Raw genomic sequence first — 21,466 nt, forward strand, 5'->3', positions numbered from 1 at the left:
GAAATATTTTGTATATAATATATTAAAACATAGTCATAAGATTTATGACTATGATTTAAAGAAATATATGTGTTAATTTATATATTATGTGATCAGTCTCACCAGTTTCGAGCATTACACCCTTTCAATTATTTCCAGGATGGACCGCAAAGGCAGTTCTAGAGTCTTTAAAGCTCCCCATTGTGCTACAGAAACATTTTTGGATTCTTGACCAACTAGACGACAGCCTTATGTGGGGATCAAACCTACAACCACTTGGACAAGAGTAGAATGCTTCACCGACTGTGCTACTAATCCCCATTTATTAAATTAATTTGTCATACATTTTTGTCCTCTTTTGTCCTTTCGCAGACACTGCATTAGCCCACAGTTAAGCTTGGCTTGTCTTATTTTTAATTTTTTTTAATTGCCCATGTTACAAGGTTTAATTTTAGTCTGGGAGTCTCCAGACTAACATGATGCAGTTGTCTCTAAAAAGTGTCAATAGTATGTACCTTTTTTGGCACAATTTTTGAAAGCAAAATACATGGAATCACAGTCTCAATATTTACTGGCGCGCGCATTTAAGTGATTACATAATGCCCGCGCAGAAATGGAGGTAAAAATGTAAACAAACCAAGTGGACACATTACCTCCATTTCTGCGCAGGCAGGAAAAACAAGGCACTATAACTGAGTGTATTGTCCTTTGTCAATAGTTAGGCCTGTCCCATCTTATGACACATTTTCTAAAATTGCAAGAGTCCTTTATGTACAGTTGAGTTTGTTCCACGACACGGTTTTTTAAAAAGCAGGAGATTACTTTGTCAATAGTTGGACCTGTACCAACTAAAGACCAATTTGCTTTCAGATGGGCAATCCCAACTGCGAACACACTGATTAGTCTTTTTATGACGCGTCCACACCAAGATGGGCCAGTCCTGCGTCTAAAGTTGGGGCGGTGCTTATAGTTTGGTCAGAACAGTGTCAATTTATTTGTAAAAAAATAAAAACAAAAATTTTGTTTTTGATCTCAAAAAAAAAATCACATATTTTCACTCATTAAAGTTAAAGTTTGACATAACAAGCATTTCGTGGACAAAATTTTACTCAGTGCTTCCCGTTTGTTCATTTATAAAACTTTCTTTAAGTTAAATCTGAAGCCAAGGGCATTTTTAACCCTCATTTAAGCCAGCCACCTGCAGGTATATAGCCAGTTATATACATACTCTATCATAAAAAAAAAGCCATATGTTGTGCATGTATTGAATATAAAACAACTAACAATTAACAATTAGAAACATTATGTCAAAAAACTATCAAAATGTAAAGCTGTTTTCTCGTTATTCCAGCTACCATTTTGTAATTTTTTTGTTATGGGACTGGGCACCATGTGTAAATCTGCCACGAATGCTGATCGTGTGCATAAAATGTGTGCAGTCATAACAAAGGCACCGCGAAAATACGGACCTAAGTCCTGTGCAAAACAAAACACAAAACGGCATCGCCATATATTAAAAATATAACATTTATAAGATAATTTTTTAGGTATCTGATGTTCAAAAGAATAATTCTCTATCAAAAAAGAATATTAGCTGATATTTCATTAAAAAAAGTAATTTTATTTTTGGGTTTTAAGTGTCGCGAATAAGCGGAGTTGCGTCCGGCTAATGACTTTAACATTATCATAATGGCGGACTGGCGATGATGATGATTATTATGTAGGCAAACGAAACACATAAACTAAAGTACAACATTCTAGCACTAGGTTAGTACCTTTTTATTAGTTGTATGAAATGTGAAATGAATGAAAATTAAGAATTATTCCCTATTCCCTATTTTCCTTGAAGAGAAACACAAAAACATGGAAATACAATTCTGTAGCTAAAGATCTTATATTTGACAAAATGCAATTTAAGTCAATATTGACTGAACATTTTCTTTATTTAAAATATTCTCACTGATCTCACTCCTACAGTCCTAACAGAAACCTATGATTTAAAATCCCTGAACACCAATACAATACCAGGAACAAAACTGCCAGTATATGCTTTTAATCACTTCCTCTTACATATGTTCCAACCCTCCCGTTTTGAGCAGGAGACTCCCAGTTTTGAACATATCCTCCCATACTCCTGTTTGAAAGAATATTCTCCCGTTTAAGCAGCATTTGCCTTTTAAAATCAATGCAAAATAATTAAAAAAGATTCCTGCATTCAGCCAGTCTTGTCGATTCTCTTGCAACTCAGTTACCATTTTGTCTCCGTTGGTGTGGGTAAGTTGTGATAAAATTGTATAAAAACCATACATGTAAATGTATGATTTTTATCAAGCAAACTATGGGAATTTGCAGTCGTAATTATTTCACACACCCTTATTTTGAGACCCTGGTGAATGCACTTATAGGCAGGGAACTAGTATAAACTAAACATTGTTTTTCTTCTTTATATAGCATATTTTATCGTAAGTAGTGTTTCGTTGCTTTTTCGTAAAATTCATATATTTAACAATAATTTGCGCATTTTTACCACCAGATTGGGGTTAATAAAGATGCTCCCCTTGTAAATAGCGTTTAAAAAGCTAAATTTGACATTTTCTTATGCTTTTTGTTCAGTTTAAAACATAAGAATAATTTCAGCAAAAAAATAAGCACAACCAGCTTCAGACAAAATTTATTGTTCCTATAAAATATTTAAATGGTTTGAAACAAAATTTACAAAATAAATTCCAAATTCAAGTTTAGAACAAAAAAAAAATTACTTACAAAATGTTCTTTTAATATATTGTTCTCTTTTTCTTAAGGTTTTAAAATTAATGCCACGTTTGACCTTTTTTGCTTGATTTTCCTTAATTTTGCCTCCAACAAAAATTAACGCTGTTAGGGCCAGGGTTATAAGTGCTGATAAGGTACTACTTTGTTTAAAGCTAATTTTTTAACTTCTTTTACTCAAAATTGTGGACACAAAAATTAATACAAAGGCAGGTAGATAGACCAGGTGAACAGCGTTTAAAATTTGCCTGTCATATTCTCAAAATAATTACTTTGAGTAACAAATTACTTTTGGCAGAAGTTGTTTGTGTTAATGTATTTCGATGATTGTAATGCTAAAAGCTAAAAATAAAAAAATGTGCACTGTGGACCAGTTAGTCTGGTCATTAAAATCACCTTTGGGCAGCAGAAACTTTCAAAATCAGTTTTTCTTGCTATGAATCTTTCTTAAACTTATTTCCGCCAAATCAGCATCGTTCATCATTCTCGGCTTAGCATGGGTTGAATGGGGTATATTAATGACCCTCTTCCAATCTGATCTAGACTGTATTAGATCTAAACTCAACTTCCTCTGTATCAAGTCTGTCCTTATAACCTCCTTTCCAAGTGCCCCAGCCAATTCAGTCTTCTTATCTGGATAACATCTTTAATTCTACGGATACTTAGCCTGCTTCTTAGCTCATCTGAACTCTTTCTGTCCCTCAGACTGGCATTACATATTCACCTAACCATTCTCATATCATTCCTTTCTAAACGGTCAAGATCTTCCTGCTTTACTGCCCATGTTTCACTACCGTACAATATAACACTTCTTACACAGGCCTCATACAACCTACCTTTTACCTCAATTGACAAGACTCTGCTAGTCAACAAAGGAAGTAACTCTCTGAAATTTTTTCAAGCAGAACCTATCCTGCAAGTAACACTTCTTCCAACACCCCTTTCACTGCCCAGCATATCACCTAAGTAACAACTTTTCAACTATCTCTAACGAGCCACTGTTGTACATCATTAGATAGATAGATAGATAGATAGATGTGCATATTTTCCATGGCTAGCCTCACAAATATCGAGGGATATACCCTGTCTATTATTTCCAGGAGGGGCCATGGCGTAGATGGAGAGTCCTAGAGTATTTAATGCTCCTTTTGAGCTACGCAGACCCAATTAGAGCTCGCGCTCTGCTAGACAACTCCCGGCAACATCCAACGGCCCACACAGTGTGCCATCTTCCTAATTTTCCTCACATGGCTTGGGTTAACCCGGGGCTATGGTAACATTCACTCGCCCATGTTGAATCGCCGTCAAGAGGAATCGAACCCCGGTCTCCCGCACAGAGTACGAGAGCTATAACCACTAATCTACGGCGCCATAAGCACATTAAAGCTGGAAATACTTCATTCTGTATAATTTCACCTTTGCAACGCGCGCACACAAACTGAATGTCAGCTCTTAACCTTTCACCAATACTACTGCACTTCTTATTTGCTGCAATGCTACTAATCATGACTTTAGACTTTGCTGTGTTCACCCTTAGCCCTTTCTCTTCTAGTCCTTTCTTCCACTTCCAAATGCAAATGATTATATACAAAGTTTATTTTTTGGCTATCCCCAATTATTTAGTCGACTAGGGACATAACCTTGTCATCCAAGAACTTAAATTTCAGGGAATTTGCTCTTTTATAACCTAATTTTAAAGGGGGGGGGGGCAACACTAATTTTTGGAAAATTCTAACACCCAATTTATTTACACTTCCCAAAATTAAGCCATTTGAAAAATCCACCCTTCCCTTCATTGAAAAGGTTTTAAACTCATGCTAGTTATAAATTAAACATTGGGTATATGCGTGCAGAATAATCGTTTTTATAATTGATGAACTACTGATTGTATAATTGAATAATGTTTTGGACATAAATGCCGAATGTTCCTCTGTTTTTCAGGAATGTGTTGTTTTACTCTGACTTAAAAACAAAAGTTAATTTTTAAATTCTGAGTAGAGTAAGGTGATTAAGCTAATATTTTTAAAGCAAAGGCCTTGATTGTATGTTGTATCAACATCTCTAAAGCATTTTTAAATACAGAAATTTTCGCAAATTTTAACTTAATTCTCAAAAGTATATGTCACAAAATTTTCCATAAGCATCGAATCGTGAAAGTTTATGACACAGAAAGTTTTTCCCTTAATTCAGGAAATGCCTTATAAAAAAAACCCTGCAAATTTTCAAGATGAACATTTGTTGATTTCAGAAGCTTTCTATCCGCAAAAGTTTCTGCACTTGAAGTATTTATACATTTTGTGGAATTGAGCACCTTTCACCTTAGCAACACTAAAAATCAACAGAACAAAACCATGAGGCTGAGAAGCTTTTAAAAGGCATGGCATTTGCAATAGAAACCTTTTCATTCAATACTTTTCTATCCATTTGTTTATATTGAGAATTGGTTTATTCACATGCACTACGTCAGTGAGGTTGGAATGTTTAGCTACGTTGTAATACGTATTCAAATTTTTTATTCAAAATTATTTTGTTTAATGTTTTTTTGCTAAAAACTCTTTTACATGATTTTAGGAGATTATTACTGCAAGTTTTTTTGTTTTTGTTTTGTTCTTCCTTTGATGCAGGTAGTCGAGGTTTTTATTGCTATATTTTTGTGCACAAGTTCTTGAAAGTAGACACACACTAAACTAACCACAAGACATCAATTTCATATGTTGAAATCGATTTGTGTGTAATCAGGAAGCTACAGATATAAATGGTCCTCATAACTTTTTCTTTGACCTGTTGTTAGCTCGGGTTATCTTCATTTAGCAGTGTTAAAGGTGGGGAATACCCTTAAGAGGACGTCATCCACAAGAAACGATGATCGTTTGTATTTCCCAACTAAAACCTTCAAGATGCAAATCTTTCTTCCAGTACATAATTTCTTTCCACTATATTTCTTCTCTGTATTCAGTTCTCTAAGAAACGCTTAGGAATAAGATCTTCGTCATTATAAGTTATAAAACACTTACTTTATTTAGGAATCGCAGTAACCTAGTACTGTGCGTGTTTCTTCGTGGATTAACCACAACTTAGTAAAAAACATAACAGACTTTACACTTATTTCTTTATACTTGCAGTCGATATATCAGTAGCATTTATTTCACGATAAACTGCTTCATTTAGACCTTTAACGACATCAGACCGTTCCAAACGTTTCATATGACTGTTCTTCTTATATATGCGTTACCCCGCCGCTTTTGGTTATTTACCTAGGCAGTTGTGGTTTTACGTGAACAACTACGGCTAATTTTCTGCTTTTATTAATATTTAGGAAAATCAATTTCGGAGGGCAAGTAGTACCATCACTTCAACATGGCGATGCAATTCGAGTACGATGACAAGGGAACGACATTTTATTATTTTCTCCTCTCCTTCTTCGCTATGTTCTTAATACCTGTCACTTATTACTTCTTTCCCGACGAGTCTAAGAAAGATGTTACATTGGATGCGAAGAAGCCATGTTACTGTCCACCCTGCATGGCCAAACACGATTCGCTGACTAAAAAAGAGCCCCGAAAAAAAACAATGAGATTGTTAACGAAGGGGACGATTATTTTACTATGGGCCTTCTTGATAGCAGGCGTCGTAAAAGTGTCGCAGTTCGAGAAGGAATTTAGCGAGTATAACCCGTACGATGTTTTAAAATTGGAGCCTGGTGCTTCGAACGGAGAGATTAAAAAAGCCTACCGCAAACTCAGTTTGGAGTTTCATCCTGATCGAGGTGGCGACGAAAAAGAGTTCATGAAAGTCGCGAAAGCTTACCAAGCTTTAACCGACGAGGAGGCGAAAGAGAATTGGGATAAATATGGTAATCCTGACGGACCTGGAGCTGCTCAATTCGGAATTGCCTTGCCGTCGTGGATTGTTGACAAGAAGAATTCTATGTGGGTCCTTGGAGTGTATCTTTTAGCTTTTATTGTTATTCTACCGATCGTTGTCGGCTCGTGGTGGTATCGATCGATACAGTACAGTGCTGATGAAGTTTTGATGGACACCGAACAACTCTACTGGTACTTTTTTCATCGGACTCCTAACATGTCTTTGAAACGGGCCATCATGATCCTGGCTTCGTCCTTCGAATTCGAAAAAGGCCACAACAATGACGTGCAGGAAAGACCAAGTGACAACATTGAGCTACCACAGCTAATGAGAGAGCTGCCTCAGTTAAACGAAAAGAACAAGGAGAGGCCGTTGTGCTATCCTTATAGTGTCAAAGCCAGAGCGCTTCTTCATGCACATTTTTCTAGAATTGCTTTGCCACAGCAAACTTTGTTGAAAGATTTGGAGCTTATATTAAAGAAGTGTCCATATTTAATTAAAGAAATTATCAACATTGTCGGGCAGTTGATAGCATTAGGAAAAGCTGGAAGGGTAGCAATACCTCCCAGACTGGAGTCACTGGAAAATTTAATCAAGCTAAATCAAATGATCATACAAGGCGTGTGGGACTCAAAATCAGCCTTTCTTATGTTGCCGCACATATCCCAGGAACACTTGCGTCATTTTAATACAAAAAAGAGGAGTATAAAAAACATCCGTCAGTTCGTTGCCATGAACAACGAGGATAGGAGATTGTTACTGCGCACTTTATCGGACGAGCAGTATCAGGATGTGATGAATGTTTGCTGTTCGTTTCCATCGTTGGACATGGAAGTTAAAGTAAAGGTAATTGACGATGAAGATATGCACGTCGTGACATCAGGTTCTATCGTGACTGCCGTGGTCAACTTGACGAGGAATTCTTTAGGTGATATCATTGATGATGAAGACTTTCTTGACGCTGCCATTCCTGTGGAGGATCTAGAGGACGAGGAAGCATCACCCAAACCAGTGAAGAACTGGCAGAGGAAGGTGAAAAAGGGTAAAGGTGCGAAGAAACCGACGAAAAAGCAACAGCCGAAGAAGCCGACAAAGAAAGGCGAAGAAAAACCACAAAATGAAGAAAAAGAGGAGAAAAAATCGGAGGTTGACAATTCGAAGGATGAAGACAACGACGACGTCGATTCAGATGACGAATCTAACGAAACTGACGAGGAGACGGCTGAACAAAGAGACGAAGAACCGGAAGAAAAACGGGAAGGGAAAGATGCAGACGATGAATGGTCGTCAATTAAAGATGACGATTTAATAAAGCCTGAAAAATTGCTCGAAATGAAGTCCAAGGAAAGCCACATTGTGCACTGCCCGTATTTTCCAATGGAAAAGCACGAGTACTGGTGGGCGTATGTTGTGTCGAGAAAAACGAACGCTCTTATGACGCCTCCCCAGCAGATCACCGGATTGAAAGAAACGGACGAAATACAACTAAAATTTACTGCTCCCGAAAAGCCGGGATGTTACCAATACACTGTTGTTATTCGGTCCGATTCCTACGTGGAGTTTGACGTCACAAAAACATTTAAAGTTAATGTGACGGAAGCGAAGGAGTTCGATCCGGGCGCGCATTGGGATTATTCAAGTGACGAAGAAGGCAAAGACGATTCCGGAGAGAGTGTTTATGAAACTGAAGAAGAAGAAGATGATGAAACCGAAGATGATTAGAATGTTACTCAGCGCTTTAGATTCTTTTTGCAATAATAACCTGCGTGAGGAGATCACAAAAACCCTGGTAAATGGCGATAAAAGAAACCAAAAACGATTAGAATAAATATATTGCTTATTTGGTCAGATTTTAATTGATGACCTATTGTCTTGTTACATGGTGAATTCACATTTAAACGTATGGAAAGCTTGCGTGATAGGCTTTTGGTAGGATTTTGAACAAATATTTAGGTATATATATATTAGGGAACCTTAACTACCCTGTTACACGAAATTAGCGCAGCTTGACAATTAACGCAGATGGAGTCGATTTGTAACCACGACCATTTTTCACCTTTTTTTCTTTCTGTCAATGACACTGTAGTAACTGATTTACATTGTGAGTCCATTCTTATCTAATGGGCAATGTTTCCATTCGCTTATTTCATTTATCTGAAAATTCGATTTTTTATTTGTATTATAGTGAAATACCTATTGCTTATCACAACTAAATGTGGAAGAAAATTTTTGCGAGAAGAAGATTTTGCTATTCCAAGACACCTGAAAACTTTTGCATCTTCGCGCAATTAATTTTCGCGATTGACCAAGTTCAATATTTTCGCAGAAATTTATTTTGGATGATCGAAAATTAAATTTTGCTGAAATTAAAAAAAGAAACTTCTCAATTTAAATATGTCAGAAAAAAAATTAGAAATATCTCATTTTAAACACCGAATATCCACTTTGTTAGTAATACTTTGCGCAGGATCAATCGGAATCGCAATTTATTGTTGCGGTTAAAATTTGAAGTTTTCTTCAACATTTCTAACATTAAAGTAATGCTTGCGTTATTTTCGTGTAATGAAGTATGGTGAGGTTACCTTGATAGGATTTATTATTATTTTTTATTTTTAAGATTAAAAACTTTATGGAATGTAGCTTGTAAAAGCTAAAAATATTTTTCAGCAGAAGCGTATATTGCTTGAAGTGTGTCACAATTTTCTCAGTTTTATAGAAAATAAAGTTTCTTCACAGTATACTCTTACAATCCAATCAAAGCTTTCAATGCATTGCATTTTTTACCTCTGACCTCGGATATTTCATTGGCATCTTTTACCCTAAATAAATTTTAAAGATAATTATACGGTACATTGTACTGTTCTATTTATACGTTGAAAAGATGCTATTTTCATGTTTGCAAGATATAAACCATTGGACGGATCCACACAACACAATGTTTATTTTATTTATTTTTTGTCAGAATCATTGTGGTAATATGGGAACGAATTCTAAGTTGTGTCTTCATACAAGAAACATCAGCAACTTGTGTAATGTTCTGCTCCAAATATTGGAATTTCTGTGAGCCTTCAAATAAACATCCTCTTAAGCGGATATAAGAGGTGCTACAAAAGATAAAAACGCATACGGTGTAAATTTTGTAACAATCAATGGCAGGTGTATTTTAGTTGGAGACTGAGAAAATAATTTAACTTCCCCCCTTTAATCTTAAATATGTAGATGAGCACCATAATCTTCGCCTTGCAGCCTTGCTTTTTTTTTAATTTGACCTTGAAAAATGCGTCCATAGCTTGTTAGAATTTTCGTCCCAATCAAAATAAACATACTGGCTATTATAAGCATGTCTAAAAAAAATTGAACTGAATTAAGAATTATACCAAGCTTAATATTATTTAAATGTTTTTTCGTCTTTTTTATAAAGTTGTTTGCAATGCAAAAATGGAACTGGTTACGGCTACGTTACAGGCTTTTTTTAGTTAAACTTTATCCTTTGTTCATATGTTATGCTAACGCCCCTGCTTCTACGAAAAAAAGCGTGTATATTTGTCGTGTTGAAAATCGTGTTCGCAGAATGAGGACGTCAAATGACATACAATAACTTGCGCCGTGTACCCTTTTTAAGAATTTATAACAGTTGAATGAATTTTATGAATCTATAAGATATTTTAAAATAAATAATTAAGTGCGAAAAATCGTGACGAACAAATACAACTTGAAATCTTCTGTGTTCACCATTCATTGCAGTGACGTTTTTCATGGTCAGTAAATATGCGTCAACGTATCTGCGCAAAAATAATTTGGATAAGTGAGCAGAAATTTGGAGATGCAAAATGTGCCTTACCCTTACCGAAATGTCAAAACACTCTTAAATTAGACCCAAATTCGTGGTGTAAAATCCAAACTTTTCCTCATTAAAAGATGTTTACCGTGTATTGAGAGGAAATACTCATCTAGCACCCTCGTCCCTGGGATTTTTGCCTTCTTGATATAAGAGATGAAGACAAAAAAACCTGGGGACGAGGGTGACTCATCTAGAACAAACAGCCACCTTAACGCTTCAAGCCCCAAAAGACCTCTAAGATTAGGACGCAGTGACTGCAGATCGGCTGATTTGGCAAAGTAAAAGCAAAGAAACCTCTTTTCATTAACATTTAGAATACATTGTCCAATATTATTGATATAGATGGGACTTAACCTTATCCCCAGTGCTTGTGTTAACAATGCTGCGCTTCGCCTTCAGATACACAAAAAGAGACAACAGGCCCTGGAATTGAGATCAAATGGGATTAATAGGGACGGCGTTTTTGGCGTTTCGATAACTCGAATAAAAAATTCTAGAATGTTTCATTCATTCCTACGCCCTGGGTGCTTATTTACGAAAATACATTAACCGTGTTTTACTCAAACAATACTGACGTGCATATCCCTGTTGACAGAGTGCGTACTATTAATTTTTAAATGTGCTGACGTCAACGCTTCACCCACAAATTCATATAAATGGAAAATTTTCTTTAGCGAAAAATACTAGTAATAGTAAATAGAGGTATGAATATAACTTCTATATTATTAAAAAAATGTTTCAAATTAAGAAATGCCTTCGCTGCGCAAACCACGAAAGGCTGGTTACAGATGAATTTTGAAAGTTTTTGGAGAAGGTATCTAGTTTTTTTTATACACTAGCAATTTTTATACGAGAACTTGTTTTGACTACATCTGTTGCATCATCCTTGGTCTATTGGTCAACCTTATCTGCAGCGGTCACGTGACGAAATTGATTGACTGTAAGTTTCTTCTCAATTAAATCGAAGAAATTAAGAAAGCATGCCGTATTTTTGAAAAGTGATGCATTGTGGATCGCATTGTGGTTTTGATTTCAGATTTTTAAATGCAAAACTAAAAAACTCGAGATTTTTAGAATTTCTAAAAACATGCACGTAGATTTTGTGTTATGAAAAGTCTAAATCAGAACTGTGTAATCTATTAAACTTTTAGAATACGGCCTGGAAAGTGAAAAAGGTAAAAGTTCAGTGTTATTAACAAAGTAATGTCAAAAATGATTAACTGTAATGTTATGTCGTCTCATTTCAATCTTCTGACGCTTGCGGCATTTACGACACTTGCGATACTTACGGTAATCATTAACCCAACCGATGCACAAGTTGACATGCTATTGGGAATAAAAAGATCTTCGCATGGTAACGCAGCTTTATTCCGAAAAATTGTCGTCAATAAAAGGCTCGATACAACACCTATTACAGGCTACAGCAATTGTAGTGCTAGAGATTGTGGAAAATATTGTGTTTATAAAGTACCATGCGAATCTTTCAACTTCAAGATGTCAACAAAAACATGTGAATTGTTATCTGTGGATAGAAACAGTAAAGCAGATAACATTACTTTCGTAAATGCAACTGGATGGGCATACTATGATACCGGATTTGACATTCGACATTCAAATTGGAGATATAAATACTTGGTAAGGCTTTATGTAATAATTTTTTTTAAATTTCTTTTCTAGGCTAATTGATTTCCGCCCTCGCCGCGCGGAGCGGAATCTTAAAAACAGACAGAGACAGCCCAGAGCCTCGTTTTCGACCTCGTTTTATTTTTTTATTTTTTTTTTTGTACCTCAAGCTATTATGATTTCTAACAATCACAATTAACTTGTTGATTAATCAACATCCTCCCCAAAGTGTGTTCGATTTTCAGATTCTTGTTTTATAAATAATTATTTTAACAAAGGCTTGATGGCAGGGAAAGCCAACATAGACATTCAACCCGTTCTTGATTATTATAAAGCAGTTTCTTGCATGTGTCATGTGTGCCTATTTTTCTAAAGCTGAAGACGAATCTCTAGAAGCGATGAGAAAATCCGCAAATGTTGTACAAATTGTATAAATGAAGTCAATTGCAAATGCGTATCGATGTTATCGCGAAATGTCAGTTCAAGAAGCAGTTGCTATTATAATGCCAGAAATAGGGTTACAAAATACATTCTTTGCTGTATTTTTTGCAAACAGTCACATTCACTGAGAAGAGATATAGGGTACGTTCTAACGAAGAAGAAATTTTGCCACCAGAGAGTACAAATTTTTTTTAACTCTATTCGGTACTTACAACACAACTTTGTTTAACAAGATGAATCATTATCCACATTTCGGACACGTGATTAGTCCAATTTTTCGATTTTTTCGGAATGTACCCGAAAATCGGAAAAAAAGAAGTGATAGCTGGCATTCAAATGGAATCTCCTTATCCAAAGACTCTGCCTCTGATGTCTGCGAAGAAAATGTTGTCTTTGCGAAAAGAAAAATTTGTTCTAAGGGCTAGTTTACGCAGGGTGCTTTTCTAACTAGCTCATTTTATATTTTAACAAGATAGCTTCACAGCTTTGAAGCTGTGGAACCAATGTTAAAACGGAGCTGGGGTTTTTTTGTTACTGAGGATACACAAAGCCCATTTCTAATCATCAACGTATTGCAAACAAATAAAAACTCAAGCCTCGCTTGCCTAGCATTTGCAACAGGTAATGCTAGACTAATTACTAAAAATTGCTTTTATTACTTTTCAGAAACACAAGACCGAAATATAATGAATTAGAAAAGTTACATCATTTTTTTAACTAAATGTTTCTAATAAAAGTTAAAAGTTGTACCAGTAAAAGTATGTTTTAATATAAGAAAATCCCTGCATAAGAGCTAGCTTATGTCAAAATATATACAGCATCAAGAAAACACTTTAAAGCATGGAAGATAAAAAACTCATTAAAGCAACAAAATGTTGACTTTGCAATTTAGGAATGCATAACTACCTTAGGGGAATTAATTTTCGCGGATTTGTCGGTTTTTGGTCAAAACCGCGAAATTTAATTCCCGCGAAAAATCCAAATGTGGCTTATCCGCGAAATTAAATTCCCGCGAAATTTCGAAAACACGTAGATCCGCGAAATTAAATTCCCTTTTTTTCTTTAATTTTTCTTTTAATTTTTTTAATTTTAGATACCGTAAAATTTAGTAAATAAACCTACCCTGATTGTGATAATGAGGATGACGTTGGGAATATATTTTCTATTTTAGAAGATGATATGGCGGATAGTTAAAAAAAGATATATTAAGAGTTACTAAAATTCGTATTTCTTACTTAAAATTTAACGAAATTTGGATCTGCGAAATTAAATTCCCGCAAAATTTTTGGATACACTCTATCCGCGAAAATAAATTCCCGCGAAATTTCCAAATCACGTTGATCCGCGAAATTAAATTCCCTTTTTTTCCGCGAAATTTCCTAAAAAAAACCCCGCGAAATTAAGTTCCCGCGAAAATTAATTCCCTTAAGGTAATGCTTGGTGCTTGTTTTACAGAGGAAAAATTAAACAAGGTGGCTAAATTGTAGAACCCTCCTGTTTAGTCACTGAGCAGTGAGCTTAATAATAATATGCATGTTTTATTTAAACTGGTAGCCGAATTGTTATTTTGTGCCGAGGACGCCTCAAAAAGGATGGCAGGGAGATATACCATGGGCGAAATTCTAAAGATATCCGCGATAGTCAACCGTTGTTTTATGGATTGAAGGCTAGTCCAATAGAACACCCTTTGAGACATGGTATGCAGAAAATTTCTACAAATTTGAGCAATTTCGGACTAGTTCCATTGTTATGTGGTGTTGTATATACTCCCAAGATCTTTTGCGCAAATCGACAGGCAAAATAAGCATGCGATAAGCCGTAGACCAACCAGCCTATTACAAACTTTAATTTAGTAAAGGCATCTTAATTTGATCTTAAAATTAAAATCTAGTTTTTGCATGCAGATTATAATTTACCTTATACATCAGTGAAAAAATGCTACTAGATACTTTTTACCCTTAACTTGACCTGTCAGGGTGAACTGATAATTAGCCTTTAAATTTAGTTAGCCATTACAAGATAATTATATGATACATGCAGTAAAATTAGCTGCTGGTGCGGCTAATTATACGGTAGAGATCTGATTTGCTTAAATTTCTGTACTTTTCTTCGATATTGATATTCTAATAGTCATTTACCTAGTTTCATAGCATGTTATGCTTCAATAAAAAGCAAAAAAATAACAAGAACCGACGGCGCGTGAAAGATAAATATTTTTAAACTCATACCGGCTAACTGTCTAAATGCAGACTTTGCTGGCACTGCATGGCCTCAGCTTCATCACAAGAAATATGACGGCTGTTACTGTATAATTAGCCATATATATTTTGTATATATATACATATATATAATTAGCAGATTCAATTTATGAATGCTCTTGAAACGGCAACTCTGATTTTATGGAAAAACATTGAAAAGACGTAGTCAGGCGTGAAAAAAATGGAGAAGTCATACATTACAATATCGACATTGTGGACATTTAAGCAAAAAAGATCTGCACCGTATTATAGTCCTTTAAGCGTGGACTAACTGTCCTGTCACATGGTTCAGTTCTCCCTGAATGTTAACTTACTTCTTCTATAGTCTGGCCCATTTTATAATCTGTCAATTTTTCAAATTTTAAGCACAAGCGTGGAAATTCCATCAAAACATAAACATCGAAGCTCGTTTATACCACTAGGATAAAATATTTAATTCGTTGCTGTGAAGCAAACACAATTGATGTATGAAAAAAACATCATAGCTAAAATTTGCAGGATTATTATTACAAAAGCTGTATATGCTTCCCTACTACTTTGTGGCTAGCTTCAGGTTGGTAAAAAACAACACAAGAAGTAACAATGGCTAGCCCAAAATGGACTTATACGAAACTAAATGGAAACTTGAGAGAAAAGCACAAAATAGCTAGCTAGCTGTCCGTATGTGTATATTGCCATCTGACACTTACTACGTAGCTGGTCTGCTATATACGTCCGTGATAGCCAAAATAATAAAAAACATTTTACTAAGATTTACATAGGTGTGATAGCATAAAAAACATACGAATCATTTACAAGACAAAAAGAGAAAGCTATGCAGCTTTAAAATGGCAGATTAAACGTCAATTTTACTAACCGCGTCCGAGATGCGCATATCCTGACTTAAATCCCAGAAGATCAGGATTTTGTTCGAGCTAGAAGAGAAGTATTAATGGAAAACGGTGTATTACAATTTATAGATATAAATAAAATAACTCGAACGATTCAGTGAACTTGTTGAAGAAGCAATGATAAAATATCACACAAATGTAAATAACCTTGATTCATTCAATGAAATTCAATTTAATTTTCAATGAGATTAAGAGTAATATAGAAGTAATATAAATAAAAATATAACGAAGTTCATAATGAGCTCGAAAACAATTGGGAACAATTTTTCATCTGTTTCTGAACCTAGAATTTTTGATAACAAAGTTCCCGAAATTGAAGATACTCATTTGACGAAATATAGTTATTTTTCTCCCTTTTCTTATCTTAATTGTATTAAATGCGGCATTTTTTACGCTTATTCTCTAGTACAACATATCCTGTTCGACTAACAAATGCGACAAATGTACCTGCATTCAGCCACCCGAAGAAAAAACACATCGATGTGTTTGCTACTCAAAAGGTAATTAACCATAATTTTAAATTTATTAGTTCATATTTTAATATATCACCAATCATAAATCAAAAACAATCAGCAATCCCAAATCACCAATTACAAATCACCAACCACGAAACACAAAACACAAATCACCAATCACCCATCACCAATCAACATCCAACAATCACCAATCATCAATCATCTATTACCAACCACCAATAATCAATCAACTTCCACCAATCACCAATCATCAATGATAAACACCCGCCAATCATCAATCACAAATCACAAATAACAAAACACAAAACACAAATCACAAAACACCAATCACCAATCACCAATCACCAATCACCGATCAACATTCACCAATCATCAATCACCAATCACCGATCAACATTCACCAATCACCAATCATCAATTACCAACCACCAATCATCAATCACCAACCACCATCATAAAACATCAGTAATGAAATGTGCATCCTTCTTCAATTACCAGTTACAAATTAACAATCATCAATAATATGCGAATTCAGTTACATTAAATATTTTACCATATATCTTTATTAATTAGAGGGATTGATCAAACTAGCAGTTGGCAATTGGTGTTGGTATGCAAATAGTTCATGTTCTGCCAGTAATGGCGATAAAATCGTTATCAAACCATGTGATAAAAACGATGCTGGCCAGCAGTTTATGTATGATGGACGAAGAGATGTTTTTCACAAATGTTCGCAGAAAAGAGTTTGTTTTATTGATGGCATCGTCGTACTTACCGAGACATGCTCGCAACCTTGGTATATGACAGAGCGTAAGTATATACTCGCTTGTAAAATGTTTTTGTTGAAAATTCGATCAGATATTAAATAACTTCGATTAAATTAGAAACATACGGTACAACTTGTTTTTACCCTGTCAAAATGAGAAAAGACAAAGTATTTTTTATCCTGTGGTATATGTTCTCGAGAATGTGTTGTCTGTTCATGTGGAACTCTTTCAACAGTGCATCATTTTAGGTGTAATGTCCTTTTTCAAAATAAATTTCCCACACCTCGAGTTTAAAAAAACCCTTTGGTACTTCTATCTAAATCCGTCAATACATTATTGTTCTGAAAGACGAATGCACAAAAAACAATGTCACGCAGCACAAGTTTACTCACAATGTCGTTGCTTTGATTATAAAAATGGTAACTGTAGCTACATTAAACGATATCACCAGAAAATGTTTAAATGTTTCGTTAAAGAAATAATAGCGAAAAGATTAAGCGAAAAGATAGACATAAATTTTGACATGAAATTTCATGTTGTAGATGATTTAAAAACAAAGCTGTGTTTGAGCTCGTTTTTTTAGCTCTCATAAAATTCGAATAACGCCCTTTTGGCTCTAGTAATATACTCAAGTAGCCGCCCCTTGGCTCTTATTCAGGGTGGTCATGGATTTAATACTAATTTTAAATTTAAGAGCTTTTCGTCTCACATTTTAGGAAAAAAAACGAAAAAAAACGTAAAAAAACATTCCATATTTTAGGAGATTTTGCCGAAATTTTTGTCACATAAAACGCAATGACAAAAAGGTACTATTGCAAAAATTGAAAGTTACCATAAACAATTTTAGGAGGTTTCAGAAATAATCAATTCTCTGAGTCCAAAATAAGGTTATTTAGGAGATTTTAAAAGGTGTGACCACCCTGTTATTTAAGAGCGGCGCTTTTAAAAAATTGCAAAAAAGGGCAGGCGCTTATTTAAAAGGGGCATTTATTTGAGAGTGGGTACTTGATCGCTAAATTGAAGTTATCTATTTTTTAGAAAATTCTCTGAATTCTAATAAACGTACCCTTTTTAGAAGGCCAGGTCAGACCACGGGAGGGTGTTTATAATTCTGTCAAACTGTCTAGACTTAAGAAAATTCAAAACTGGACATTTTTTGTAGAATATGGTTTAAAACCTCTAAACGACTTCTGTCCTTATCCAATTGGTGGCTTGCTAGAATCTAATGTTGGACTGGAGCTGGGTACAGATAACTGTGGACATGGAAAAGGAATCCATAGATTTCTAAATGGAGGTATTATGCTTTTCAAACTCATCCCCAGATGTTCTTGCCTTTTTGACATTCAGGCCGGCGACCGTCAAGTAGCGGCTTTGACATCAGGCAACAAACCCTGGGCACGAGGATGTTATGTTTGTAACATAGTTATTATGCGACTTTATCAACACAGCAGGAAAGCATTTATACTCTGGCTCTCCATCTTCCGATTACAGAATGTGCTGTAAAATGAACATTTTTTAGGATTCCAGGACTCTAGAGGGTGGGCCCCAGGACCCGGGACGTAGGTTGTTCATGTGACAACTTTGACCCAAAACTGAATTGATTAGGGCAGAGTTTTTTTCGTCAGGAGACCCAGCAAAATGATTTTTATTACAACCGACCAATTAGCCGAGCCAATTTTTTCTTAACATTTCAACTCAAGAGCATAGTCTAGACAGAAGTACAGAAGAAAATTTAAAACTTAGATAAAAAAATCTAAAGAATAGTCAAGAGTAGTTTTTAAACAAACAAGAGAATAGCCAGGAGGCCCAGCATAATTTTTTTGACTATCGGGAAATCAAAGGAATAAATTGTTGAACGCAATTTTAACATTTTTACAAAAAGCTTAAGTGAATACACCAATCAACCCGTAGCTCTCAACCGCGCATAAAGGAAACTGGGCTCTAGTTTAGAGGGGACAGACAAGAAGCGACAGCGTTATTTCAAGAGGGCTTCAAGAGGAGAAAATGTTATAGAACATAGCAAACTTTATATTTTTAAACTTTTTTTATTAAAACTACAATGAGTCCAGTCAATTGCGCTGTTGTTGAATGCACTAACAACTCAAGGATGTTAGAAAAGTGGAAGAATAGTAAATGTGAAACTCACTATGGTGTGCTGAAAAAAGAATGTGACTGTCAACGTCGTTCCCAGGGCAATTTTTCGCTTTTCTTATATCCGAGACTGCCCGAGATTGTCAGAAAGAGAAAAATGGGCCTGAGGACGAGGTTGTGTGGCTGTGAGCAACCCTTCAAATTATATTGACTTCCTGGGCCTGTCAGATATTTGGAAAAAAGACACAAGTGGATAAAATTTATTAAAAGAGTTAACCCTTTCAGAATGCATACCGATAGTTTATGAGGTGGATCATTTAATCGTTCTGAAGGCCTACAATCTCGTTTTAAAAAGCAATATTTTGAATCTTCGTCAATCGGATGGTACATTATTTTTCCTAGCCAACCATTTTTAAAATAGCTATATGCTTTGCTTGTTTTGTAATCGTTTAGGTCGTCACTACCCAGTGTGCTAGGAGTGAAGGTTAAATAATTAAAAATATTTCCATATGTAATCATTGGCCAAAGCGATACACCGTCTTCCTCCGCTAACCATCCAGAAGTAATGCCCATTGGGTCAGGTATAACACTATCTTCAACTAATAATTTGCTTACATACATGCGCTGCAGTTTTTACCAGCTTTACATTGTTCTCACGAGCAGAAAATATCCTTGCCAACCAACTCACATTTCCTTCCAGACACCTTTAAACCTCGCATTCTTAAATATTTTTTTGATTTTTTCAACTTTTATTTTGCTTATCATATCAAACTCCATTGTAAGTGAGCGTGTTTACTTCTTGTTGTCCTTCCTATACTAGTTACTAGTCTTTTCCTCCGACGCGGTTTCATAATGGTAGCCGGATGGGATTGATTGGTGTATAGGCTAATAAGGGAAAGAATAATTAGCTGAAAAATTCAAAAAGAGTTCCTTGTATTGTAAGACAAATATGGCAGAGAAGTATAGGAATAAATCCAGATTAACTTTTAAATTTATATTTATCCTAGCTGCTTAAGCTTTACACGACTTTTATTTTGCACAGCTAGCTAACATTGTTTGTTCGTTAGTGAAATCTTTCTCCATTTTTACCTTCATGTAAATTTCTTGGCACTATCGCATTATAATTATCTTTTTTTAGGAAGAAACCCCAACACTACGTTCTAGCGTTCTCTCTTTGCCATGTTTATGCCGCAGCATATTCTGGTCATCGTAAAAATTTAAATTAAAAAATTTGCACTTTCTCCCGAGTCCCCGGATGCCGGACCAGACCCTGGATTTTTTTCCCCGTATGCCGTTCTGGCAGGGCTTAAATATAGTGTCTTCCTTCGAGACAATCAATGCAAAGAGAAAATTTCGGAAATTATTATCTCCAGATTGCCGGAAAACACATTAAAAATCTGTTCAACGGGTCGTTTTTTATAGAGGGAAGGTTACATTAATTGAAAAGAAAATACTTTTCTGTTTGTACATATTTCATGTAGAGCCTTGGTATCACAGGTGATACCTAGATATTTATCATTTTCTTTTAGTTGATGGAAAAATTCAAGTCAAATTGTTTCGAAACATATTCTCCCTTGATGGTCTCTCTTCCAGTCCAAACTTTCCGAACAACCCTGATATCATGGCATGGTTTCATCAATTTTATACAACGACATTACCTTATGCAGAGAATTATTTTGGTCGTCAGCTTAAGACAATATTTGTTCCTCCACAAACTGGATCATATATCTTCTACATCCAAGTTGACGACCACGCAAGGTTATACATAACCTATCCTGACACAAAGCGCAAGTTACTTATAACAATCACAAGCTACTTCAAAACGACACAGAAAACGACATCTCAAGCTTTGATTGCTTTCGAAAAGTACAGTATTGAAGCATTAATGTGGGAAGAAGAACGGCGCGATTTCATCAAAGTTGGCGTTGAATTCCCTGATGGAAAAGTTGATTATCCACTAACGGAAACGTACTTGTTGCCTCCTAATTGATATATTTTTTTGCATTTGAAGCTCAATGAAAACAACTTCGCACCAATGAAGGTCTGGGGACGAGGTAGGGCGTTAATTAAAGACATATCTGGATTTGACGATACACGTTGTTTATAACACTGTTTTAAAAGCACATGAACCCACATCGATTTCGCACTGCATGAAAACAACTAAATACTTATACAGCGGAATCTCCCTATCTCGACTATCTTGAACTTATCTCGAACTAAAGTCTCGGTCCCTTTGTGGTCCGCCTAAGGTATTTTCCTTTCTTTATCTCGAACTTTCTCTATCTCAAACAAATTTTTTGGTCCCTTGCGAGTTCGAGATAGATTCCACTGTACCTCTATTTGTAATAAGTTGGTACCGAAGCAGAGAGTAGTGTTTAAAACATGATAGCAAATTTACTGTGTATAAAAAGTATTTATTTCTGCTTCAACCAGCTACTTCATCTGTCCTTCCTACACCGGTTGCGAA

The 21,466-nt window shown here is 35.4% G+C and overlaps 2 protein-coding genes across 3 annotated transcripts; both read left to right on the forward strand.

Moving 5' to 3' along the window:
* Nucleotides 1-1,597: 1,597 nt before the first annotated feature.
* LOC130654469 (translocation protein SEC63 homolog) lies at nucleotides 1,598-9,300 on the forward strand. The gene is made up of 2 exons (XM_057457057.1): nucleotides 1,598-1,746; nucleotides 6,065-9,300. The coding sequence occupies exon 2, from the start codon at nucleotides 6,106-6,108 to the stop codon at nucleotides 8,332-8,334; it is 2,229 nt and encodes a 742-aa protein (XP_057313040.1). The 5' UTR covers nucleotides 1,598-1,746; nucleotides 6,065-6,105; the 3' UTR covers nucleotides 8,335-9,300.
* A 1,716-nt stretch (nucleotides 9,301-11,016) lies between these two features.
* On the forward strand, nucleotides 11,017-21,428 carry LOC130654474 (uncharacterized). 2 transcript variants are annotated; one of them, XM_057457061.1, is made up of 6 exons: nucleotides 11,017-11,267; nucleotides 11,605-12,088; nucleotides 16,072-16,165; nucleotides 16,715-16,951; nucleotides 18,071-18,202; nucleotides 20,529-21,428. In XM_057457061.1, exons 2-6 carry the CDS (start codon nucleotides 11,657-11,659, stop codon nucleotides 20,987-20,989), a joined length of 1,356 nt encoding a protein of 451 aa, XP_057313044.1. In that variant the 5' UTR covers nucleotides 11,017-11,267; nucleotides 11,605-11,656; the 3' UTR covers nucleotides 20,990-21,428. The 2 variants fall into 2 exon arrangements, with proteins under 2 accessions (XP_057313044.1, XP_057313045.1); XM_057457062.1 differs by having other exon boundaries at nucleotides 11,253-11,393.
* Nucleotides 21,429-21,466: the final 38 nt, after the last annotated feature.

The sequence above is a fragment of the Hydractinia symbiolongicarpus genome, chromosome 8, assembly GCF_029227915.1.
Source record: "Hydractinia symbiolongicarpus strain clone_291-10 chromosome 8, HSymV2.1, whole genome shotgun sequence".
Taxonomy (NCBI): domain Eukaryota; kingdom Metazoa; phylum Cnidaria; class Hydrozoa; order Anthoathecata; family Hydractiniidae; genus Hydractinia; species Hydractinia symbiolongicarpus.